This window comes from Callorhinus ursinus, unplaced genomic scaffold (assembly GCF_003265705.2).
Source record: "Callorhinus ursinus isolate GAN/ISIS: 27379988/994484 unplaced genomic scaffold, GSC_fseal_2.0 scaffold12, whole genome shotgun sequence".
NCBI classification, from domain to species: domain Eukaryota; kingdom Metazoa; phylum Chordata; class Mammalia; order Carnivora; family Otariidae; genus Callorhinus; species Callorhinus ursinus.
The window spans coordinates 8,573,903-8,601,188 of record NW_027397074.1 but is presented as its reverse complement, the minus strand read 5'-3'; the positions used below and the strand labels follow the sequence as shown (position 1 = coordinate 8,601,188).

The window sequence follows — 27,286 nt, the reverse complement described above, 5'->3', positions numbered from 1 at the left end:
CTTCTTTTTCTTTTTTCTTAAAATATGTTGCGTTATTTTAAGAAAAAAGAAAAAGAAGATAACAGGAGAGGAAGAAAAGGGGAGTATGTCAGAGGGGAAGACGAACCATGAGAGATGATGGACTCTGAAAAACAAACAGGGTCCTAGAGGGGAGGGGGGTGGGGGGATGGGTTAGCCTGGTGATGGGTATTGAGGAGGGCACATTCTGCGTGGAGCACTGGGTGTTATGAACAAACAATGAATCATGGAACACTGCATCAAAAACTAATGATGTAATATATGGTGATTAACATAATAAAAAAATTTAAAAAAAAGAAAAAAAAATAAAAATAAGGCATTTAAAACAGTAAAAAAGCAAAAAAAAAAATCAGAATCAACTAAGTTAAAAAAAAAAACTTGGAAGCCTCATTTTGACAGTGAGTTTCCTTAGATAAATAGGACAATAGTTCCCAGACCAGACATACCAGACTATTTAAATATTAATGTTTTACTATTCCCGACTTTGGTATTTAATATCCTAGAAATAGTAAACAGATTAAAAGAAAGTAAATGATTTTGGTTAAGAGCTATTGCCAGAAGCCAAAAAATGTCCACTGACAGATTAAAAACTGGTGAAAACAGAAAAGAATTAAAAGCAGATGAAAAACACAACCATGTATTAAAGTACAAAGTTACATGGTCAGATAAAGTAATTATGATCTATAATTCTGTTTTAAAAAAGCAGGGCCATGTTTGTGGGCTTTTAGGGAGGGAAGCTGCCATGGAAAATTAAAATTCAATTGCAGTTTTCTGGAAAATTCAATTACATGAACCACTGAATGTGGGATAAATTAGTGACAAAATGATAGTAACAAATGTATTTAAAATACTTATGGAAGGGGGGCTCCTGGGTGGCTTAGTCAGTTAAGCTTCCGACTCTTGATTTCAGCTCAGGTTATGATTTCAGGGTCGTGAGATCAAGCCCTATAACGATTTTCTCTCTCCCTCTCCCACCCCATCACATGCACCCATGCTCACTTGCGCGCTCTCTCTCTAAAAAAATAAAATACTTATGGAAGGAATCATAAGTACAGTTGCATGTATGTAACTGTACTTCCCACAACTTGTAACAGTGAGCTTCTTTATGAATATCTTTAATCTTTGACTAGGAATCTTTAGATGCTTTCAGAAATTCTGCTTTATTATTACTGTTTCAGAGCATTAAACTGAAGCAAAGTCCAACAGTTTTTTTCATACTTTAAAAAAAAAAAAGAGGAACATAGGTCTGTAAATTAATGTTTCACTGAACTTCCCTGACTCTAGTGCCTTACGAAATGAGTGTATTGGACAAAACGAGTTCCAAGATCCCTTGCATTTCTAAAGCCTATATACAATTCAGTGCTTCTCTGCTCAAACCTCAGTAATTTAATATTTAGTACACACTCTAAATTAAATGACATTTTCCATCATGAAAAAGTGCAAACATGTTTGCATGAATGAAAATTTTCAGGAAAATTTTTAAAAAGGTACCCTTCATTTTTAATATTTCCATAAAATAAGCATATAATCAGTAAAATTCTTTTTACCTAAAAATATATAGCAACTTTCTCCAAATATACAATAACAGAGCAATATTTTCCATTTAGAAATAAAAGCCAAAAACTATTTTTATTTACATCACTTTAAAAAACATAGCCAAGAGATTTGCATGGCCATTTTGTCTTAAATAAATATATAAATATTCCTCCTAAGAATGTTTCTTGTCCTCTTTCAAAATATTTTGTCCAATCACCTAAGTGTTTTGTAATTTCTAGCTCAGTTTAAAAAAAAAAAACTTTTATTAATTCTACCTTTCTTTACTAAACAAGGTGTTTTATACCTAAGTTTGTTAAGTGATATGCTTTGAAGCTACTCACTTAAAATGAAGATCTTTGAAAGTAAAATGGGTTTCAACAATTCCTGTCGTTTTCACTCTGGTTCTGAGAACATCCTGTTGAGTTGGGATATAATTTGGTTGTGCTATTCTGTCCAAGTCATTCAAATAGCTGAGGAAATAAACAAAACAATATGCTAATAGTTAATATAGCCATTAATGATCATCTACATCAAGGATTAAAACATTTTGATGCATGCAATATTCCAAATTATTGTGAATTTTTACATTCCTCTGTAATGATGTAATAATACAACCAATTTAAGTTTATATGTTACACAATTTCCACTGAAATGAAAATGTTTATACTTCTCCAGCCACAAAGCTCTTTTAACATTTTCTAGGTATTGTGTACTTTGCTTCCTCAGGACAGGAATTAGTAATTCCCCTTGTTGGAAACAGAATAACTTCTAAAAGACCACACACAACCAACTGTACGCTAGGAGTTTGTGTCTTGAAATTCTTTATCATACTTTTTTAAGGTGGCACTGTGTTTATTTTCCAGACATTACTCTTGCTGATGATTTAGAAAGTCAAGTTTTTGAGAAAGCAATGAGTAAACCTCTAGTCAAAGGCTGAATTCAATGCTGTTCCTTTTTAATCAGATTTAAGTCACACACAGGGAAACACTACACATGCTCTTTTACTCTGCCTCTTCCTAGCTCCCTAAATCAATATTCACGTTTTACTTCTCACTGACTTTAGTTACCCACCCATTCAATACTCCCTGCCAATGATGCCAAATACGCTGTGCTACTAAAATGTAGTGGTATCATTTTATATAGTAAATGATGTGACAGAAAGTCCAGGTATGGAGAGATTAATGTGAACTTGAGTGGTTAAAGAAGCATTCGTGGATGGTGAGGAGTGTAAATACAAACCTGAACAATGGGAGAGAAAAAACAGTGCCCTCCACATAAGGGGAAGTAGTCAAATAGTACGGAGGCAGGAAGAGTCACACCTTGTTTCTCAGAAAGTAAGGCCCCCAGGAGGTTGTGCATAAACTTAATGAGCAGTCTGGAATTGATCCTAAGGTCAGCTGGGTGTGGGGAGCATCCCTACAGTGTTTTTCTGATACTAGAGGGAGTGGTCAAAGATAATTTAGAAGATATACATCTATGTTTATTACAGAGAGGCACCAACTACCACAACTTTGATATTATCCTCTGAAACTCTTCCTTAGCCATTTAGAACAGGTCTTGCAAACAAAAGAGCTCAATAAATATTTGATTTGTGGAGATGGAGCTGAAAAGCTATCCAAACACTGAATTAGGAATCAAAAGTGTTTTTAGATAGTTAAGTATATGTATGTGACACTGATACTAAAATACACAGAGGATAGCCTAAGTTATCCATATTGTATTTATTGAACTTAAAAATATTATCTTATTATTGCACTGGTGGTAATCCCCCAGTACTTTAATCGGTGTTTTAATTCCACATACATAATGTTATACATTATTGTAAGAAAATCTGATTTAATAAACAGGTCAAGGCAAGATTTTACTAACTGTCCCTCTGAAGTAGTGTGTTACTCTTATTTAAAATGTGCTTTGAGGGTGCCTGGGTGGCTCAGTCGTAGAGCGCCTGCCCTCAGGTCATGGTCCCAGGGTCCTGGGATCGAGCCCCACCTCGGGCTCCCTGCTCCGTGGGAAGCCTGCTTCTCCCTCTCCCACTTGCCCTCCTTGTGTTCCCTCTCTCGTGCTGTCAAATAAATAATCTTCAAAAAAAAAAAAATTTAAAATGTGCTTTGATTACTCAGATGCATTTCTTTGCTTAAAACTGCTACAGTTCTAATAGTCTCTAAAATTAATGCACATTTATATTTCAACAAGACAAATGAGAAAAACAGGCATTGTGAAAAACTCCAATTGTTTTAAATGATCACAAATTTAAAGTAAATAGGTGGTTAGATAGTCCTAATGGGCAACTTGGCAGCATCCCTCCATCTCCAGTCAAAAAACTCAGAAATCAAGATGCACTGTGACGTGACCACTATGGAGAAACAGATTTCTATGACTTCCTTCATTCTTGAAAAAATGGCTCCATTATTGCCATCTTAAGGTCAGAACTACTAGTAATGAAATATTGGGGAGCCCAAATGACTTATTTTTCTCAGTGCATACCCAAACACGTGAGCACAGGAAACAAGCCTTGGTCATTAGACTGCAGTGGTCCAGGAGGTCCCACCATATGGGGAAACTGACTTCAATCAATTATTCCTGAGCAGCACCCCTTATTTACTGAAAAAGCTCCCCTTGCTGGGCTCAGCTCAGAGCAATCTTCTCAACATAACAGTGATTCCCATTTAGATCTTTCTGCAGGTGCTGGTGGTGCCAAAGTATATAATATGGTCTTAAGAGTTATGTTCTTGCTGTAAATACTTTTCTTCTAATTTCTCTCCTAGCCTCTGTAAAGTATGGTTTATTCATTCATTCATTATTAAGTGAGGGCATAGCAAATGACAACTATGTGTCAGGCAATGGACAAAGAACATAGGGTGAAAACAGACCTGACTGAATTTACAGTGTAGTGTCAGAGACAGAAAACAATCATTTCAACGTAAATATAAACCAAATTACCTCAAAATGTACATCTGTGAGTGCTCTGAAATATTTTGTATTATAAGTATATAAAACAGGGAGGGCAAAGACATAATCTGTGAGTCAAGGAAGAAATATCCTAAGAAAGGATGATACCAGTTGGAGAGGGGAGCTATAAACTCAGTAACATGTTACCTACACATATATAAAATACAAACGAAATAATATATATGGTTTATATAGTTGTAAAGCATTAAAAATACAGATTAGGAAATAAACAGAGCAAAATAAAAGTTGGTGTTGGTTACACGATAAGGTGTATTACTTCCTCCCGCACATGAAATCACTCACATGACACGTACTGAGTACTCCACTGTGTGACCCATGACATGCTGCGTGATAATCAGAAGAGCCATCCCCTATCTGTCTGTTGTTCACTGTGGGGAAGTATGTGTATTTTCCTAGATCTTATTAATAATTCTATCTTACCCTCACTTGCATCCCTGAACGCCAATAGCTCGGTCAAGAAAATGAATAACGTGAAAGTAAAATGCGTGCAGAGCACATTTTTTTTTTTTCAGAGCACTTATTTCAAGACCAATTAATGCCACTCCTATCTGACATTTTTGAGTATGTGTGCCAAATTATGGAAACAAATACTTGATTTTTTAAAACTGTAGCTAGATCACTAAGCAGAAAGTCCCTGACCAGGTTTTATCACAACTTGATTTATGAGCTTTCTGTGGCCACCACCTAGAAAATCAGGGCAGACTTTTCTTACAAAATACTGTACTTAGCTATCTGTAAACAAGGTCTGATGCAACAGGGCACATACAATTGACAATTTTCAAGCTTAGAGCTATTTTACTCAGTGAGAAAACATCTTGGGATCACCATACACCCCTTCAAAAGGGGTACATCTCATGCAAGGTGCCAGTCACTGGACAAATAACTCTTCTCAGGCCCTTAATTAGCATAATGAAAAGAACCTCATCAGTTACCCTCCCCTTGGGCTAGTCCCAGGCAAACTAGAGATACACCCAAATTCAGAGTGAACTTTGCAAAGTTCCAATTTCTTGGAAATACGCTGCAAACGGTCCATTCTGCATGTTTCAGTTACAGTTACATAAGCATGAGTCTCTTGAGACACTTCTGGACACAAAGGAAACAGTAGTAATGTTATCTACAAACTCACAAGAAACAGAAAAGTTTTCAAATACTGTCATCCTGAATATCCTGAGTTTTACAAGAAGGTGTCAGCCAATTCTGCAATAACACTGCTTTGGAGGTATATGTGACTTGCAAGTAATTATTCATGATATTTAGTTCTGAAGTTATGATTACTTACTATGCTGCAGAATCATTAAGCTGGTACTCTCGGGATCTGTTGAAACAGGCTTGTACACCACTATCTTTCCACAATCTCTTTATAACTCCAGCAAGTTCCACAGTCATAAAACCTTCTTCAGCAGCTCCAGCAAGCACAAAGAGTTGGCGGGCATCATCCTGGACAAAGACCGTTTTTTTTTTGTTTGTTTTTTAAGTAAAAAGGGAGACATTACAGATGAAAAGTACAAAGGGAGGCATTATAGATTACAAAAAGTGCAATGGTGAATTTCCTTTGTTTTTCATTTGGGGTCATGACTTTTATTTCTCTAAAGCACCACTTAAAAAAACTGGCTTAATCCAAAGAGCATAATCTTAAATCATGAGTCTATGTTTTGTAATATTAGTAATAGCTGTCAAGGCACTAGGAAACTGGAAGAATGACTTACACCTACAGTTCATGAGGGGACACATTAACCAACTATTCACTATCACTGACAGTTTGTTGTGCAGTGATAATGATCAGTTTTGGAAACAGAAAAATAGTGTGTGCCTTACCCCTCCCACCCAAAATGTTTCTGAGAGGCACACTAACACCATTAGAGATTATTTTAAGATAGAACCTCATTAAATGTTGGCTTTCTGATATTCTCTATAGAAAAAAAGAAATTCAGAGAAGGGAGAAATCAATGTGGAAATAAGAAAAAAGTTTCACAGAACGATCTGAAATTTTCAGGAGACCTTGAAGTGTGTATACATTAATATCAACAGGCCAGGAGGTGGGGGCAGGTGTTTGTTAATGCAGGCATAGGAAACAAAACACAGCTATGAAGGAGAAATACTCACGATGCATGTTGAAGACAGCATGAAAAATATTTTAAATGAAGGAATGCTGCATATACAGTTAATTAAATTATCCTTAAGTTTTGAGACTACAAATAGTCATTCTGATCCATAGGTAATCAACGACATTAGGTTAGGGCTGTCCAAAGGAAATAAAACATGAGACACTGATACAATTCTAAATTTTCTAATAACCATATTTTTTTAAAAAAAGGTAAAATTAGTATAACAAGATATTTTATTTAACCTATACATAAAATATTTCAACATGTAATCAAGATAAAATTATTGAGATAGTTCGTATTTTTAGTCATAGTCTTCAAAATCTGGCATTTATTGTATACAGATAGCACATCTCAATTCAGATTAGACACATCTTCAATACTCAATAACTGTATGTGGGGAGTAGCTACAGTGCTGAATAACACAACTAAATTTTCAGGTAAAAACACAGTTAATCCAAAAATACGAGAGATGTGAAGTTGCTAACTTCACAGAGATTTTCTGTACCCTGAAACTTGTAGCTTTATGTTAACTGGGTGGACAATCCCTAATTTTTCTCAAGGGGCATTTTCCTAAAGTATTGTAGTAAATGTTTATAAAGTGATGGCACATATAATGATAAGGTACACAGTAGAGAGGCATGTGGGGACAGAGGAGAGCAAAGAGAACTAGCTGACAGTATAAATTCATTCCGCTGCCAATTTGTGAAACTTTTTTTTTTCCCCAGATAGAACCCATACTGAAAAATAATTAAGTAACTCAGCATGGGAACCTATTATTCAAGCACATGTTTCCCTTTTTGGTAAATCACAAGATAAATGCATGCAAGCAAGTAACACATGTACAACAGCCTTAATAAAAAACCAACATAACACAGTTTCAAGTCATTCTTAGCACCACTTAACTAATTACAGTAAAAATTTGCTTTTTCAAGTAATTACCTTATATGAGAAATTTCTAAATTTGGTCATTTTTATTAATTAAGCATCAAACATAATTTTCTCTGTCCACTTCAGAAAAGTACTTTTCACTTAGTTTTCATGAGCCTTCCTTATGATATATTTATTCAATTTCAATACAATTTCTTGACAGAAAACACTAATGCCCTCTAGTATGGGTCGTAAGATCACACTCTCTTCAATCTTTCTAGGAAGAAGCCTGAAGAAAAGACATGAGAAACTTTGGGAGTATATTTATAAACTACACTCTCTCTGTTGCATTCAAAAATTTATCTTCTAGGGGTTATAGCTCAGTGGTAGAACATCTGACTGCAAAAATTTATCTTCTTCACAAAATGGAAAATAGTCTCTTTTCCTTGAAAAGCTAATTAGAATATTCCCTTCCGTGTCATTAGGAGGACATTCAGATGTCTGCAGATTGAGCTTTAAGGTAATAAATTTAAGCAGCAAGGTACCTTAGTAATTATTCTACCTAAATTTGTGTTTTGTATAAGAAGGCCCTGGGGCACAGAAAAGTTAGGCAACTCATTTAAAATTTCACTGCAAACTGGTCAGCCAATCACACATACCAGCAAGAAATTAGTAAGCAGCCATTGCCCAAGACAAATGTTAAAATTGCAGAATGATAACAATGATCCCACCGAGCCATGGAATGAGGTCTTTTCAAAATTTATGTAAAATAATGTTACTTAAGAACATTTAGGGGCCCCTGGGTGGCTCAGTTGGTTAAGCAACTGCCTTTGGCTCAAGTCATGATCCCAGGGTCCTGGGATCGAGCCCGGCATCAGGCTCCCTGCTCCACGGGAGGCCTGCTTCTCCCTCTCCCACTCCCCCTGCTTGTGTTCCCTCTCTCGCTGTCTCTCTTTCTCTCTCTCTCTGTCCATTTTTAAATAAAATCTTTAAAAAAAAAGAACATTTAGAAAGCTGAACATGAGTGTACCAAAACAGCATGACATAGGGTAGGAAAAAAAAAATTGGGATTACTAAAGAAAAGACTGTAGTTTAATCAGAAGGGACACAGGTTAGTAAAGTGGCATGGGTAGACAGGCAGTCTTTAGTGTTGTTGAAAATGTTGTTTGCCAGGCAATTTCTGAGAAGCAAGGAAAAATTCCTGGATGTAGCCATGTTAGTATGTTTACAAAGCTACAAAGAATGAAAAGAAAATCAGATGGTGGAGAGAATATAAGCTCCAGGTCGCATAACTGTGTGTTCTGGGAACTCAGAAAGGAGTTATGAAATGCTTGCGTGTCAAGAGACACATCACAGGGCCTCTTTTCCCACTGATGGTCAGGGACCACTTGGCATATTGTATGTAGTGACAGCACATCTTATTCGAAGCCACTTCATGAGAATTAGGAAGAGTCCTTCTGGGCTGGGGAAGGGAAGACGGAGGGACCCTGACAGCTGTCTTCTGACATATTAAGTAAGGACCATTAAAGGAAAGAGTAGGCTTCATTATTAGTCATAAAGCCTTTATGGATTCTTAAGGAAAAAGATTTCAATTCTGTAAGAACACTTTTAAACAATCAAAGCCATCCAAAGAAAATGGGGGAGGGGGGAGAGGGAGTGAGAGACTGGAATTTTCAAGCAAAGATTAGATGATTATTTATGGTAATACAGCAGACAGAATTCATGAATGAGATTAGGGGTTTAAACAGAAAACATCAGAAAGCCCTCTATAACAGAGACTAAATAATATGATACAGGAGACTTAAAAACAGTGAAACTCTAAATTTTTGGCCACAAGGATGATATACTGAGGTCATGATTGATACATGTACAGGAATCTTTTGTTCCAGTGACTTAGCGGAATTTTTTCATTAATAACATTAGTCAACAATAGTGAATACCGCATATGAGAACCACTCATATATTTAATCTACCACATTTCTATTGGATATAATCACCCCCAAAATTTAAGACAACTATACCACTTTTATCAAAGTTAGTATACTTTTAAGGAAATCCTGAGAATAATGGAGTCACCACACCACTGCATGGCTCATGGTGCCAATCCCAGATATTTCAAGAACTGCTTTGGAGGCACCTGGGTGGCTCAATCTGTTAAGGGGCCAACTCTTGGTTTCAGCTCAGGTCATCATCTCAGGGTGGTGAGATCAAGCCCTGCACAGGTCTTCACGCTCAGTGGGGAGTCCACCTGAGAGCTCCCTCTCCCCTTGCCCTTCCCTTCCCCCTACTCTCGCTCACGCTCTCTCTCAAAAAATAAAGATCTTAAAAAAAAAGAACTGCTTTAAGAAATATACAAATGTAAAACATTTTTCCCTGTCGAAAAGCAAATGTAATCAAACTTAAAATGACTGAGGCAAAAAAATAGGAAGTCATTTTTTTTCCCCATAGCACTGCTTAACAGGGGGGGAGCCTAAAAATAAAATAATCTAAGTTAATTTTAACTAAATTGCAGAGAGCAAAATTTCACTAAATTGCAGTGAGCATGAGCTTCTCTTATCAAGAAAGGAGATTACAATAAATGTTGGACAAATCTAACTTTTACACATATATTTATGAATCTTATTATTTCTATTTTTTATTTTCAAGTTAATAAAATAAAAAGTTTTAGTGTTTTTTGGATGGACAATAGAACCTGTTGTCAAAAGAGATATAAAAATATGTGCTACCTAATATATGAATTGAGGGAAATAGAAAAATACCGTGGAGCGTCACATATTACATTGCAAATGAAGGTCAATTCCACTTTGCCACATACATAAATCAATATTCCTTAGAATCAAAAATAATATAATCCTGTAACAACCTCTTAGTTCTCAAACATAAGCCAGAATACAAAACCAATTCAAAAATTCATCTGAAAAAATAACAAGTAGAAATAAACCAGGAACATTTTGACAAGGATACTGGGGAAGGAGAGCTAAAATTCTCAGATATTCAAAGCCTAAGTATGTAGGACATTCTGGTACTAAAGCAGATCAACAGGGGAAAAAAACCCAAATCTGACCTTATTATATGATAAAGGTGGCAAGGTAAATTAGTAGGAAAGGATATGATTACTTAAAAAAAAACTCTAATAGGTAATTAAATAGCCATCTGAAGACAAAAAAAGAAATAATGTAGATCTCAACCCCATGCATAAAACAAAGTTTTGGAGTGATTAAAGAATAATGTTAAAATTCACTCCCCTAAAAAACATTTAAAATGAATATTTAGTAAATCTTTGAGAGCTTTTCTAAATTTAAACAGAATGTAAGAAATAACAGGACAAGACTTAAAAAACCAAAACCATAAGATTAAAGGCAATAAGCAAAATGTGAGAGAACATTTCTATTAGTGGACATTATGTACAAACAAGCAAATAGATCATCAAAACACTAAGACTCCAAGAGGTAAATGAGTAAGGCAGAAAATAGGCCACTGACACAGAGAAAGAAAAGTATAGTTAATAGAGACAGGAAACTGTTGCAATTTACTAAAAACTGAAAATGCAAATTAAATTGAGATAAGATTTACTAATAAATTAGGCAATATTTTTTAATGGTAAGACTTCTAAATTTTGGTTACTCAGAGCGCTAAGAAAAGGCACTCTATGGACTCTGAGAAACAAACTGAGGGTTCTAGAGGGGAGGCGGGTGGGGGGATGGGTTAGCCTGGTGATGGGTATTAAAGAGGGCAGGTACTGAATGGAGCACTGGGTGTTATACACAAACAATCATGGAACACTACATCAAAAACTAAAGATGTAATGTACGGTGATTAACATAATAAAATAAAATTAAAAAAAAAAGGCACTCTAGTAAATGGGACAGGAAGGTAAATTGATACAACTTTTCTCAAAGGCAATCTGGCAACACAGGCAGAGAGACAGAACTAACTAATGAAATAAACTACAAAATTAGAGAAACAGAAAAGCGGCCATTACGTAGGAGCATGCTGAGGCTTGGGGGAGAAAGGGTGCTCATTTCAGTCAATTCAAGGCAAGGTTTTCTCCTTATATCTTAAGTTATTCCAAGTAAGTGCTTTTTAAACTATATGTAACAAAGCACCAGTCCTGTGTTTTCTTTTATTTCCAAACTATTTCAGAACTATTACTATTAGAAAAATAAAATTTATGCCACATAAAATATAAACCCATTTTCTTGAACTATCAAAGTTAACATATAGATGACTCTGCCAACTGCTACAAATCTTAAGTGCTTACCTGTAATCGCAAAATTCATCTTGTGTGCATGCTTGTGGACACAGATCCATGAACCACACTTTGAGCAGTGCTGTTTTAAATGATGCACTGCCCAAGAAATGCTAACAGGTCCCTCCATAATGCTTCCCTAACTTCACATTAGAAACAATAATTTGTCATCCACAGACTGAGTACACTCATTCTGAGAGTTTTGAAAGGATATTCAGCATGAAATTTGATTGCTCTATGCCATCCTTGAAAACAACTTTGTTTCCTCTGATTTTAAATAACTAATGTGTAATCTGCTTTGCAAATCTGGAAACTGCCAAATATGAAGTACTCCACAGCAAATTAGTCACCATCTCTAAAAATTTTACCTCTTTTTAGTCAATTCTCATCAAATTAACCTACATACTAAGGTGTAATTCCAATCAAGATACCAACAGATTTTTTTTGTTTGTTTTGTTTCATCAGGGATGTGGGGCATTAAGTTGATTCTCAAGTTCACCTGGAAGAGAAATGCATAATCACCTTCACACTTTGGTAAAAGAACAACGGGATAAGTGCTCTTACCCTACCAAATACCAATTAACCCTATGAGGCAATAGGAACTAAAATAAATTGACTGACAAGAATAACAGTAGTATAATAATTATAAATGGCAACAATAGTAGCAACAAACATTTACTGAGCATCTATTATGACCAAGGCATGTGGTAAATAAATGCTGGATGTTTATTATGTCCTTATTCCTCACAACCCTCCCAGGTAAGTGTTATTATTTCCATATTATTATTTTTTAAAAGATTTTTTATTTATTTGTTAGAGAGAAAGGGAGAAAGATCACAAGCAGGGGGAGGAGTAGAGGGAGAAGCAGACTCCCTGCTAAGCTGGGAGTCCGATGTAGGAATCGATCCCAGGACCCCCGGGATCATGACCTGAGCCGAAGACAGATGCTTAACTGACTGAACCACCCAGGCACCCATTTCCATATTATTATAATGAAAGAAACTTATAAAGGTTAAGTTATGAATAAGTGACTGACCTGGAAAAAGAATACATCAATGGGGGAAAAATGGAGTTCAGAAACACATCCAATTTGATGCTAAAGGCAGCATTTTCAAGTCACTGAGGAACAGAATATTTAACAAATGGCTGTAAGGCAAGGGATGATCAGATAATATACTTAGGTCCCACCTACCAAGAGACACAACATTTCCAGGTGGGTGAAGTGATAAATCTAAAGAATAAAACTTCAAACATTCTAGAAAAGAGAAGTTTTAAAAATAATTTTAAGTTGAGGGCGCCTGGGTGGCTCAGCAGGTTAAGCGACTGCCTTCGGCTCAGGTCATGATCCTAGAGTCCCTGGATCGAGTCCCGTATCGGGCTCCCTGCTCAGCAGGGAGTCTGCTTCTCCCTCTGACCCCCCCATGTGCTCTCTCTCTCTCTCTCATTCTCGCTCTCTCAAATAAATAAAATCTTTAAAAAAATAATTGTAAATTGAAGAAAACCTAAGATACACAGAAGTCAGAATTGACTGCAAAAAAAAATTTAAGAGTTTTAAAACAACATAACTACTATTTCAAAAAGGTAAAAGAAATATATTGAGCAAAAATATTTGCAAAATTTAAAGAAGGGTTAATATGCTTTATATTTAAAGAGAATCAATGTGAAAAGAACAAGTAATTTAACAGAATTGAGTGAAAAATACTAAGAGGAATTCACAGAAGAAATACAGAAAGACAAAGATTTCCCACCTCACTAACAATCAGGAAAATAAAAAACGAGAAAAAGACAATATTTTTCAGGCATGAGACATTAAAAATTAAAGTGCTGATACTAAGTTGGCGAGACTCTGGTAAACACTGATGCACAGTTGTTAGAAAAGATTATTCATGTCGCCTTCTTTCTGAAAGCACATCTGTGGTTCCTGTCAAAATTAAATATCTGGTTATCCTCCAATTTAGGGATAATATTTCCAAGAATTGGTACTTTAGAACAGTATATTCAAAGCGCCTTTGAATATACTGTTTCTTATTTATGGAATGCTTTTTCCTTCTTTTTGTCTAAAAACTCTTACACATGTTTCAATATCCAGCTCCCATGTCCCTTCCTCATGTCCAGGTCATGTGTAGTTCACCTTTGTTATTTCTTAGCACAATTCCAAAAGCCTCCAAGTATTTTAAGGCTTAAGCAGAGGCAAGGCAACACAAGAAGACATGGGGCAGACCAACTGAAAGCAATGTGAGAGCACGGAGACATCTGTGAGAAGGAGTTAGTAACAATGGCTAAAGCAAACAGAAGGAAGAGTCTGAAGGTAGGAGGCAAACAGTTACTAGGCTACAGCTAGATGGTCTAAGAAGAGTGACTCAAACTAGCACTAAGTGAAACACAGAGAAAAGAAGTCCCACACGTAGATTTCAAACATCAGAAAACCAGTAAAAATAAGTAAAAATTTTTAAGAAGTGTATGGTGACAGAGCCAATTATTCCCCATCAATTCTGTCATTTGGTCCTTGAGAGAAAAACAGGAAATAAAAAGACTCCACAAAATACTGCTTGCACTGACCCTTCAATTGCCTCAGAAAACAGGAGGCTACAAAACCAATCTAATAATCACATATAACATCTAAATGCAGAATGGCATATGGATGAATGATTTAAATCACCGTAACTGGAACCGGCATAAAGTACAATCTATTATCAATTCCTTCTCCTTAAGGGTGGTAGTCCACTGTAAGATTAAAAGTTCAAAAAGCATTTGTTGAATGAATCAATGATAAATGAATCAATTAAAGACAAAAAATTACACGAACAGTAGATAAGGCAGAAATATCTGAATATGATCAAATCTTATTCCAGAGAAGATGATTCAGAAGAATGTAATGAATCATTATGAAAAATAATCTTGAAATCTGCTTGAACATTTTAATTCATTATACTAAGTTTTATTTTTTGTTTAAAAGAAAAAGCTTAGTGAATTAATATGGACCAATAACTGATAAAGAAATGTTAGAGTAACTTAAAAAAAAAAAAGGTTTATTTTAAATTTCCCCCAAAATATCTTTTCTCATAATGCTTTCATTCATTTTTTTCCTCTTAAGCACAAATTGAGCCTCAAAGTTAAAAGAAATTCTATCAGACACTATGAAGACAAAAAGGAAAAGTTACAGTCTCAATACAAAAATCCTCATAGTATTAGCAGGGAGATAGCCAGTGCGTGCACACACATGCACACATACACATATATACACTGAATGCATAAAATCTAAGAGACTATAAAAAGCAGTGGTAGTAATACTAGTAACACACCTACTCTGTACAAAAAAAATCAAAATTTAAGCTAGAGTTTCAGTTAAAGGTTTGTGGAAGGATTATGAAGTTTTATATCAGTTATTAAAAATAAATCAGTGAAGACAAAAAATACACACAAATAATAAAACTTAAACAGATTAAGCAAACAGGGGTGGGGTGAAAGGAAAGGAAAAAAGTGTCCTATGGACTAGACCAAGGAAGCTGTGATCAAATCCAAAATGAGTTATTGGGCCAAATAAGGAAGTGCCAGCCGGGTGCTCCATTCCCACTAACCATACGACAATCCTTCTGTCATGTCCTGGGTTCCAGTTTTTTTACTGATCAAATAAAGGGGGGGTCGAACTAGCTTTTCTCCTAAGGTCCCCATCCCTTTAGCTCCAAAATCCTGATACAGGTTTTCTGACAGCCAGTATTTTCCTATTCGAAAGACAGGCAAGATTTTATACTGTTTTCATTATATGAGATTAGATTGCTTTTTAGGCTGAGCATAACTACAAATAATTAGATCATTTCAGCATTCCAGATCATGAAAACAAATTCTGAAGAGTCAGCATGAAACTAAGGAGTAACTATAAGAAATCGTTATAGAGATACAGGAGTACCCAGTATCACATGTTACACAGAAATACTGCAATGGTTACTGAGTTGTCCAAATCATCTGATGGATGAGGAAACAATTCTAGGTATAAAGAGAAGATGACACAATCCTGTGCATTCTTCGGTCATCACTTCTAAAGCTTCTGACTCACTTCACTCACTACCATCCTTTTGACAGCAGATAAATCTTAGGTTACATAGTATGGTATTATCATGTAAGTCATTCTTGTTACTCATCAGGCCTGTTCTAATGAATTCAACAACTCACCGCCCGAGCCGAGTCACCGAAGTCGATCTTCAACCTCCCCATGGCCCTGATGATAGCAATGATTGACTGGATGGTGTTACTGTAGACCACTGCTTTGTACTGCTTACATTCCTCCTCTGAATAACCAGCTTCGTGGATAATTCTAATGAGACAAAAGAAAAAAAAAAAAGCAAAAAACACTTACTTCCTTTGACGGAAGGGTACAGTTAAACATAAAAAACAAATTTAATGTTTTCAATCTACTTACTTCATTTGCTTCACAATTGTACTTTTCCCAGATTCACCAGCACCTAAAAAAAAAAAAAAAAAGTAAGATAAAGGATTTCTAACTTCATCACTTATGCATATCCAACCCCCCAACACAGGCACACTCATGAGTGCGTACACACACATGCACACGTACACACACATTTTCTGTCTTAGAGCTAAATTTTATTTTATATCAAAACAATCTTTTTTAAAAGGATTTTTTTTTTTTTTAAGATTTTATTTGAGAGAGAGTGAGTGAGAAAAAGAGCGCACACAAGCAGGAGCAGAGGGAGAGGGAGCAGCAGACTCCCCACTGAGCAGGGAGCCCGATGCGGGGCTCGATCCCAGGGCCCTGGGATTACGAACTGAGCCCAAGGCAGATGTTTAACTGACTGAGCCACCCAGGGACCCCTTTTTTTAAAGGATTTATTGAGAGAGAGAGAGAAATAGAGTGTGTGTGGGGGGGCACAAGGAGAGAATCCTCAAGCATAGTCCCTGCTGAGTGCATAGCTTGACAGGGGGCTAGATCCCACAACCCATGAGATAATGACCTGAGCCAAAACCAAGAGCCAGATGCCCAACCGACTAAGCCACCCAGGTGTCCCTATATCAAAACAATCTTTAATGGTTTCCAAACATATAGAAAAATGGTCAGAAATAAGTCCCATCTGTTTATTACTTCATGATACTTAAATTCAATAAACTTAACTAAAAAAAATGCTTTTAATTGTTGTATTCTCTAAACCATTAAAAAATTCGATCTTCTGTAACTTAAAGCACTATAAATTAGTTTTATTCAAAATTTTGCTCCATCTTGGGGAAGATGTTCTGTTTGGTCAGTCATCCTAATTTTAACCTTTGCTTCTTAAGAATGAAGTAGAGGGCAGTGGTACCAAGAAGCCATATAACAAATAGTTGAATATATGTTACAAAAGCTGTGTCTCATGCAATGTATGTTCAACCACCATCATTAAACATCTGACACATAGCCAACATAATTTGCTAGCACTGGGGATGCAGTGGTATGCAGGACAGAAATGTCTCCCCCATGTTCTCCTAGCCTCCCTGTCACCCAAGTCATAAACCCATTTTCAGAACACTCCTTCACTTTCTACATATTCAAGTATGTAGGACATTCACAAGATCCCTAGCATTATGCCATCATAACATAAAAATATTACTAATCAAATGGCCTTTTATAAAAGTAGAGCCCTCCTATCCTTCACATTTAACAGTAGCTGATATCTTCACATCACATTATATCAATTACTTGTCAGGCTCCTTCCAATTGCTAGACACAGAGAATATCTGAACATAGGACCCAAAACAAAGAAAGTATGACAAGTCTGTCATTTGCCTTCATGTTGTTTTTGGCCAGGGCTATGTATCATAGAGGTATTCATCACAGTTTCAGAGATACAGCTAGGAATTTTGTTATCTGGTTCCCATATTCCCATTTTCCCAGGGCCCTTCCTACAGCGCTGTGTGATCCACCATTACTGAGTAACTTACAGTTCCAACAACACCTACTGTGATCACACTACAAATCTTCAAACATACTGTTTCCCCTGCCAGAATTTAATTTACTCTGCTTCTTCTTGCCACCCTGGTTATCCTCCATCAACCATAAACTTACCCTTTCATCAACTACCTTTTTCTGATCCACTGTCCCAGGGACCCCTGCCATGCCTCACTTTGCACATGTTTCTATGAATATTTCTTGAATTCTCAGCTGCTAACTTGTGCTAGACACACAGTCAACCAGAAATGTACTTGAATTTATTTAAGCTACCTGTGCATGTTACACTTAAATAGCAAACTTCTGGGCTTTGTTCCCTTCACCCCTATCCCCTCTACACACACACCCTCCCCCCAAAATCATCAGAGGCATCTGAGAACAGACCATAGTTAAATGGCCTATTTGAAAATCCTGGGTTGGGGGGGAAAGCTGCTTAAATTTTACTTGTGATTCGATATTCAAGAAATTTTCCCAAGATACCAGCACATTAAGTAGAAAAGCAGGAGCTGAATAAACAATGAGGGTATTCTTCATTCACAGACAGCCTTTGAATGTTTCAGGGCATCTGCCAATACAAACAATTCCAAGATAAACAACCCATTTTTCATTAATCAACAACAGTGTACTTGGCTCTGTGAAAAGCACCACTGTAGCCATTATGGCCTCACACATTAACTTCTCTCATTGAAGAGAGATCCACCCAACTAACATACCCTAGGTAGTTTCCAGCGGGGCTATCTTTAAGAAGGCCCTCTGGGTTTCTACAGCACTGCAAACTGAGTCAGCGGCAGCCATGCTGTGATGACAAGACCTTCTAGATCCCTATAACCACACACAGAAGTGGTGATTCCATTGGCATAGTGAGCTCTAATGAACAGCCACCCAAGGATAGTTCGTTTAGTGAAACAACTCAACAACTGGAAGGCCCAGAAAAGCTCACATTATACAAGCCAGTCAGGTCTGAGAGCCAAGTGGGGTAAAATCAGAAATAGTAAAAATAAAATAAAGAAATAAGATTATCAGTTAAACTATGTATATAACAGACAAGAATTTTACAATCTTAAGAAAAAAACAAATTTTCCTAACATTAAGTTCTAATTCACTTCACATCTCTTAAAATAATTGATAGCATGGGAAACTTAGCTTACTTTGCAATGAACACCTTAAGTCAATGGCTTGTGGTTCAAAATATCCTGAAATCTGTTTAACATTAAGGACTGAGGATGGGAGTATTATTAATTGGATTTTTTACCTAATTTGCTAGTCACAAGGTGCTCTTTGAGGCATAGATATCCCAGAGGGAGAAATGCTGAAAAAAGAGTCTTTTAAAGCTCAGCAATTTTATGTAATTAGTTTTCAATTCTCACTTCCATGCAGACGAACTCCTAATAGGAGTTTTCCTAATAGGAAAATCAGAAATGCTACATGGTCAGGGTCCCAACATAATACATACTGGTATTCTTTCCACACAGCATACAGAAAAGAGTTAAAGGATGTTCTCTACAAATCTAAGTACAATCATGTTTGAGACACTAACAGGAAGAACTATTGCAAAAAAAAAAAAAAAATCTCAGAGCTAGTGGAGAAGCACAAGAAAGGAGAAAAGTAAATTTTACTAGCAGTACTCAACTAGACAGCTATTGTTTTTCCCTTAAATACAGAAGTGGCATTAAAAAGGGCTGCAAGCACCCTTCTTTCAAGGAGAAACAAGGAATATGGAACATGTATGAAAAGATCAAAGTGTGTGACCACTCTGGTCACAACACCAGGCTGGTCAAGGTGACTAAGTCATCTACAAAGTAAATGTCAACAAGCTGGTCACTGTCAAATGAAAGAGTACTAGGAAAGGAGATTTTAACTTCCAAAGGGCCAAGAATGTGTGCAATAATACAGTCATGGTAGACTAGTACGCCAATGGGCTATAAAGTCAAAAGTGGGATCACCAAAGGGGTCTCTTGGCCTCTCTCTTCTTTTTAAAGAGTTACTTATTTCAGAGAAAGAGAGGGCGAGAGAGCGAGCATAAGTAGGAGGGGGAGAGGGACAGAGAATTTCAAGCAGACTCTGTACTAAGTGTGGAGCCCAACACGGGGCTCCATCTCACGACAAGATCATGACCTCAGCCGAAACCAAGAGTGGGATTCCCAACTGACTGCACCATGCAGGCACCGCCCCCCTCAGATCCCTAAGGAGGAAGTGGCTAATAGAAAATTGCACCTCTGAGAGCAAAGAGTAAGCTCAGCAGGAGTATGAAGCGGAGCTCAGCATGTGAAGGTAACGCACCATACAGACGGTGGAAGGTCAAAGAGCATCGCCACAGTAACACCGAGAGGAAATTCATCCCAGTTTGGGGTCACGCGTGCACAGCCACCTACTAACAAGGAGATTCGGGAAAGGGAAACACATCAAGTAAGGACAAGCAGGGAGAAGGAACCAAAACACAAACAAGATCTAAGTAAAGTAACCCTTGGCTAGAAAATTCTTTGACTAGACTTATATAATTCGCCATTTAAAAATAATAATCAAATACTGCCTGCCCCTGATTTTGTTGAGGAGCAGTATAGGAAATCTAAAGTTTTAACTGCAAGTGGTTTAAAAACAAAGAACCTCTGACCTCAAAAAACAAATACTTTTATCCCCCCAAGAAGATCCTTTGTCCAATTCTCTGCTTAGAGTCACATAAATGTGAACATTTATTTCCTGGCTTCAGGATTTAAGCTGCTTGATATCAGAGGCCATTCAGCTATTAAGATGGCAATTTCGCTATCTTATTCTGAATTCCTGACACCACCAACTCTACTTTTAAGGAATCCTAATTTTTATGTAGAATTTCAACAATTTCAAATTTTTACAGTGAATAAAGCTACAGAATAATTTAGTTCAAAGTGGAATAAAACCAAATTACAAGTGCATATAAAGTCACTTTTGTTTATCATAGTGCTGCCATACAATCAACAATATTAAGGTCCTTATATTTAAGACATAAGCAATAAATAAGGTGTAAGGGCAAATATAAATTTAAAATAGGAGGCTTAATTAAACCTAAGGGGAGAGATAACCCTACCCTCTTATCCTCAGAACATTTACTTTAGAAAAATTACAGTTATACTTTTCCTCTCTTTCAAATGTGTGTGTGAGTGTGTGCATGCACACACACATATTTTAGGAAAACGATTAGGTTGGGTTGTTGTTGTTGTTGTTTGTCAGCTTTATAACCCAGAACATTTTTCTCAAGAGAATGGAAGCCATTTCTTTGAAATGTGAACATCAAAGAAAATAGCACCCCTATCTCCCAGTTTCTGTGAAAGAGTAGGGGTCTAACTTGGGTGGGTGCCCTGCTCCAAGATGCAAAATTACCTCCTGTCATAAAGACATGAGATATGTTTCTCCTCTGGATAAGGCGATTAGTTAACATTAATGGTCTACACAATGAACTATGTGCATAAAGTGTCAAGCCTCTTAGGGATTAATCAGGTCTACCGTGAAAATATTTACGTAGTAAGTTGCATCTGTTTAGCTATATAAGGGAATGAGATTTCTTTCTGTCTTTGCAATCTTTTAGTGGACTGCCTCTAATATACACCACACTATGGTTCAATGCTTATGCAACAATAAAAGTGTTGTTTTTTTCTTTCCTCTGCTACATTTGTAAGGAGGATTTCTAAGTTGGGAGAAGATTTTGTTTCTAATTTCATTCCTCGACAGGGATCATAACCTAAAAATCTTTTTTACTTAGCTATAAAAAGCTCTGAACTTATTTAAGTAAATACATACATATTAATGGGCTATATCTGACATTCTAGGATATAACAATAATTCGATAATGACTGTAAGCACCAACACCTAGATCCCCCAAATGACCAACTTTCTCTTTGTTAACTCTCCATAAAACGGATCCCTAAGGCATTCGTGCCTGAAAAAGGTCCCATAATATGACACCGAGCAAGAATGACTGTACAAGCAACACTGCTCTAAAAAGGTGGGACCAAAGAAGAGAACCATGGGCAGCACAGGAAGCTTGCTCCTGGCAGCCCAGTCCAAGAGACCACGTAAGTTCATGTTTCCTCTACCATAACATAACCCAATACTTGTGCAGTCATCAGCCGGTCTCTTCATGTTGCCCTTAAGGAACTGGGGCTTGATAAATGGCCATAGTACTGATTCTCTGACAACTACAATTGCTGTAATAAAGTCCTTTTTTGTCTCTGAACCAGGAATCTCCTGTCTTCTAGAGACAGAAGTTAGCATAAAACTGGAGTAAGTTGACGTGTTAGCTTGTAAGTAGGGTAAAGCCTCAAATACTGAATAGTTCTTGACATGCTCTTCTGTTTAATTTTCAGTTAACTCCCAAATTCTGGAAACTAAGGGCAGGTCCAGCCAATATTTCTACAGCTGTACTACTTAACTTTGAAAAATTCTAATCTTTTTTTTCTTCCCACAAATGGCAGCTCAAACACGTATGTCCAATAAATCCAAAGGAACAGAACAGTGGTTCTCAAGCTGAGATCTCAGAACCAACAGTATTAGCAACACTTACAGTATCAGTAACACTTAAAAATGCACATTCCCAGGCCCCAACCAGAACTTAGTGAATCAGAAACTCTGGGAGTAGGCCCAGCAATCTGTGTTTTAGCAAACCCTCCAAGTGATTCTGCAGGAAGCTAAAGACTATGAACAAATGAGGTAGAAGAAAGGTCACCTTTTTTTCTTGATTAGTGATCAGAATAATTGTAGTCATTTAATTGTTGACCACCTATAAAAAACATGAACTAATTCTATTTTCCTCCTCCCCTTAAAAGTGAGATAAGTAACAATGTCTTACATTTCTGCAAATAGCTTATTAAAAGGCATCAGGGCTTCTCGATTTTCATATCTACTTCTGCATTTAATATAGTGCAATTACTTGTTACTTAGGTTGAAGTATATAAAGAAAATCTGGGGGGGGGAGGGGCGGAACAAGATGGCCGAGGAGTAGGAGACCTGGATTTCGTCTGGTCCCAGGAATTCAGCTAGGTAGGGATCAAACCATTCTGAACACCTACAAACTCAACAGGAGAACGAAGAAAATAGCAACAACTCTCTGAACAGAAAAGCGACCACTTTCTGGAAGGTAGGACGTGCGGAGAAGTGAATCCGAGGCGATATTCGGGAGAATAGATGGCGGGGGAGGGGGCCACCGTGGGCCACTTCAGGCAAGTGATAGAGCCGCGGAGCACAAAATCGGACTTTTAGAAGTCTGCTCACTGAGAGACGTCGCTCCGGTGGCTAAGCGGGGGGGGGGGGGGGTGAAACCCTCGCTGGGACAGTGTGGTCTCAGGACCCTCGGAGGTTACAGAAAGACCAGGGGTGCGTGAGTGTGGCAGAGCTCCCAAGTATCGGAGCAGGCTGTGGGCTCTCAGCTCGGGGTTGCCATAAAAGGTGATCCATGGCACAGTCGGGCCACTGCTCCTCCAGCAGGGACCCAACAAGCGGCAGATCCGGGGAGACTCCCCTTCCTCCCCCGGGAGGAGCGGTGCGGGAGCGCACCGCAAGGATCTGCTGGGTTTGGAGACTCCACACGGGGTCGGGTGCCAGAGATAGAAACGCTCGGTCACAGGCCAGGTGAGCACGGAGTGCGGCCGGAGACCGGGGAGACAGGAGTGACTGACTGCTTTTCTCTGGGGGTGCACTGAGGAGTGGCGACCCGAGTTCTGGGCTCCTCTGGGGCGGAGATTGGGAGGCCGCCATTTTCACTCTCATCCTCCAAAGCCGAATGGAAAGCTTGCAGGGAACAAAAGCTCCCGAGAGCAAACCTAAGATTACTTAGCCTGGACCGACAAGGGCGGGACAATTCCGCCTCCAGCAAAGACATTTGGGTCCCACGGCAACAGGCCCCTCCCCCAGAAGATCAGCCCGAACAGCCAGCCAAGACCAAGTTTACCCATCACTGAGAATGGTAGAACTCCAGCGCTACGGGAATACTGCACATAAAATTCATGGCTTTTTTACCATGGTTCTTTAGTCTTTCAAAGTTATTTTTTAACTTTTGTTTTTCTGAATTTTTCTTTTTCCCTTTTTCAACCAACATCTTGTCGATCCCTTTTGTAAAAAATATTTTTTAGGGAGCATCTGGGTGGCTCAAATGGTTCAGCATCTGCCTTTTGCTCAGGTTGTGGTCCCGGGGTCCTGGAATCAAGTCCCTCATTGGGCTCCTGACTCGGCAGGGAGCCTGCTTCTCCCTCTACCTCTCCCCCTGCTCATGTACTCTCTCTGTCTCAAATGAATAAATAAAATCTTAAAAAATATATTTTTTTTTATTTTTCATTTTTAGAGTCATATTCTATCCCTTCATAGTAGTTACCCTTACTTTTGGTATGTATATATAAGTTGTTCTCTCTTTAAACTTTTGAGATACACTTTCTTCTAACAGACCAAAATATACCCTAAATCTCTAGTGTATGGCTTTGTTCTAGTCTCCTGCCTGATCACATTCTCTCCCCTTTTTTTTAAATCCTCTTCTTTCTTTTTTCAACCAACTTTTTATCAATTCCTTTTATAAAATCTTTTATAATTTTCATCTTTACAGTCATATTCTATCCTTTCATCGTATTAACCTTTATTTTTGTACATATATAAGTTTTTCTTTAAAATTTTGGGAGGAACGTTCTTCTAACAGCCCAAAATATGCCCAAAATCTAATGTGTGGCACTGATCTATGCACCAGGCTGATCATATTTGATCAAATTCTGTTTTTTGTTCTGTTTTTATCTTTTTCTTTTTTTTTCTTTTTCTTTTTTCTTTCTTTCCCTTTCTTTTCCCCCAGTTTCAGGTCTTTTCTGATTTCTTTAGTGTATATTTTCTGGGGACATTGTTAACCTGTTAGCATTTTGTTCTCTCACTCATCAATTTTCCTCTGGACAAAATGACAAGACAGAAAAAATCACTGCAACAAAAAGAACAAGAGGCAGTACCGACGGCCAGGGACCTAATCGATACGGACATTAGTATGATGTCGGAACTAGAGTTCAGAATGATGATTTTAAAGATACTAGCTGGGCTTGAAAAAAAATGGAAGTTATTAGAGAAACCCTTTCTGGAGAAATAAAAGAACTAAAATCTAACCAAGTCGAAATCAAAAAGGTTATTAATAAGGTGCAATCAAAAATGGAGGATAACTAACTGCTAGGATAAATGAGGCAGAAGAGAGAATCAGCGATACAGAAGACCAAATGATGGAAAATAAAGAAGCTGAGAAAAAGAGAAATAAACAACTACTGGATCATAAAGGGCAGAATTCAAGAGATAAGCGATACCATAAGATGAAACATTACAATAATTGGGATCCCAGAAGAAGAGAGAGAGGGGCAGAAGGTATATTGGAGCAAATTACAGCACAGAACTTCCCTAATTTGGGGAAGGAAACAGGCATCAAAATCCAGGAGGCACAGAGAACCCCCCCTCAAAATCAATAAAAACAGGTCAACACCCCGACATCTAATAGTAAAACTTACAAGTCTCAGAGACAAAGAGAAAACCCCAAAAGCGGCTTGGGAGAAGAGACATGTAACCTACAATGGCAGAAACTTTAGATTGGCAACAGACCTATCCACAGAGACCTGGCAGGCCAGAAAGGACAGACATGATATATTCAGAGCACTAAATGAGAAAATATGCAGCCAAGAATACTATATCAGCAAGGCTGTCATTGAAAATAGAAAGAGAGATAAAAAGCTTCCAGGACAAACAAAAACTAAAGGAATTTGCAAACACGAAACCAGCCCTACAAGAAATACTGAAAGGGGTCCTCTAAGCAAAGAGAGAACCTAAAAGCAACATAGACCAGAAAGGACACAGACAATCTACAGTAACAGTCACCTTATAGGCAATACAATGGCACTAAATTCATATCATTCAATAGTTACCCTGAATGTAAATGCCCCAATCAAAAGATACAGGCTATCAGATTGCATAAAAAAACAAGACCTATCAATATGCTGTCTGCAAGAGACTCATTTTAGACCCAAAGACACCCCCAGATTGAAAATGAAGGGGTGGAAAACCATTTACCATGCTAATGGACACCAAAAGAAAGCTGGGGTGTCAATCCTTGTATCAGACAAATTAGATTTTAAACCAAAGACTGTAATAAGAGATGAGGAAGGACACTATATCCTACTTAAAGGATCTATCCAACAAGATGATCTAAAAATTGTAAATATCTATGTCCCTATCATGGGAGCAGCCACTTATATAAGCCAATTAATAACAAAAGCGAAGAAACACATTGACAACAATACAATAATAGTGGGGGACTTTAATACCCCTTTCATTGAAATGGACAGATCATCCAAGCAAAAGATCAAGGAAATAAAGACTTTAAATGATACACTGGACCAAATGGACCTCACAGATATATTCAGAACATTCCATCCCAAAGCAACGGAATACACATTCTTCTCTAGAGCCCATGGAACATTCTCCAGAATAGATCACATCCTAGGTCACAAATCAGGTCTCAACCGGTACCAAAAGAATGGGATCATTCCCTGCATATTTTCAGACCACAATGCTTTGAAACTAGAACTCAATCACAGGAGGAAAGTTGGAAAGAACTCAAATACATGGAGGCTAAAGAGCATCTTACTAAAGAATGAATGGGTCAACCAGGAAATTAAAGAAGAACTAAAAAAATTCATGGAAACCAATGAAAATGAAAACACAACTGTTCAAAATCTTTGGGATACAGCAAAGGCAGTCCTAAGAGGCAATACAAGCCTTTCTCAAGAAACAAGAAAGGTCTCAAATACGCAACCTACCCCTACACCTAAAGTAGCTGGAGAAAGAACAGCAAATAAAACCTAAACCCAGCAGGAGAAGAGAAATAATAAAGATCAGAGCAGAATTCAATGAAATAGAAACCAAAAGAACAGAACAGATCAACGAAACTAGGAGCTGGTTCTCTGAAAGAATTAACAAGATTAATAAACCCCTGGCCAGACTTATCAAAAAGAGAAATGACCCAAATAAACAAAATCATGAATGAAAGAGGAGAGATCACAACCAACACCAAAGAAATACAAACAATTATAAGAACATATTATAAGCAACTATATGCCAGCAAGTTAAATATACTGGAAGAGATGGATGGATTCCTGGAGATGTATCAACTACCAAAACTGAACCAGGAAGAAACAGAAAACCTGAACAGACCTATAACCACTAAGGAAATTGTAGCTGTCATCAACAATCTCCCAACAAACAAGAGCCCAGGGCCAGATGGCTTCCCAGGGGATTTCTACCAAACATTAAAGAAGAATTAATACCCATTCTTCTGAAACTGTTCCAAAAAACAGAAATGGAAGGAAAACTTCCAAACTTGTTTTATGAGGCCACCATTACCTTGATCCCCAAACCAAAGACCTCATCAAAAAGGAGAATTACAGACCAATATCACTGATGAACATGGATGCAAAAATTCTCACCAATACACTAGCCAAGAGGATCCAACAGTACATTAAAAGGATTCTTCACCACGACCAAGTGGGATTTATCCCTGGGCGGCAAGGTTGGTTCAACATCCGCAAATCAATCAACATGATACAATACATTAATAAAAGAAAGAACAAG

The 27,286-nt window shown here is 37.5% G+C and overlaps 1 protein-coding gene across 1 annotated transcript in view; it reads right to left on the bottom strand.

The window, feature by feature from the left end:
* GNAI1 (G protein subunit alpha i1) overlaps window positions 1-27,286 on the bottom strand; it is a 102,610-nt gene that overhangs the window by 13,651 nt on the left and 61,673 nt on the right. The window contains exons 3-6 of the mRNA XM_025872785.2: window positions 16,163-16,205; window positions 15,916-16,057; window positions 5,804-5,961; window positions 1,896-2,024 (exon numbers count right to left, since the gene is read on the bottom strand). Of these exons, the coding sequence (XP_025728570.1) occupies window positions 1,896-2,024; window positions 5,804-5,961; window positions 15,916-16,057; window positions 16,163-16,205 (472 nt within the window). The remainder of the gene's footprint in view (window positions 1-1,895; window positions 2,025-5,803; window positions 5,962-15,915; window positions 16,058-16,162; window positions 16,206-27,286) is intronic.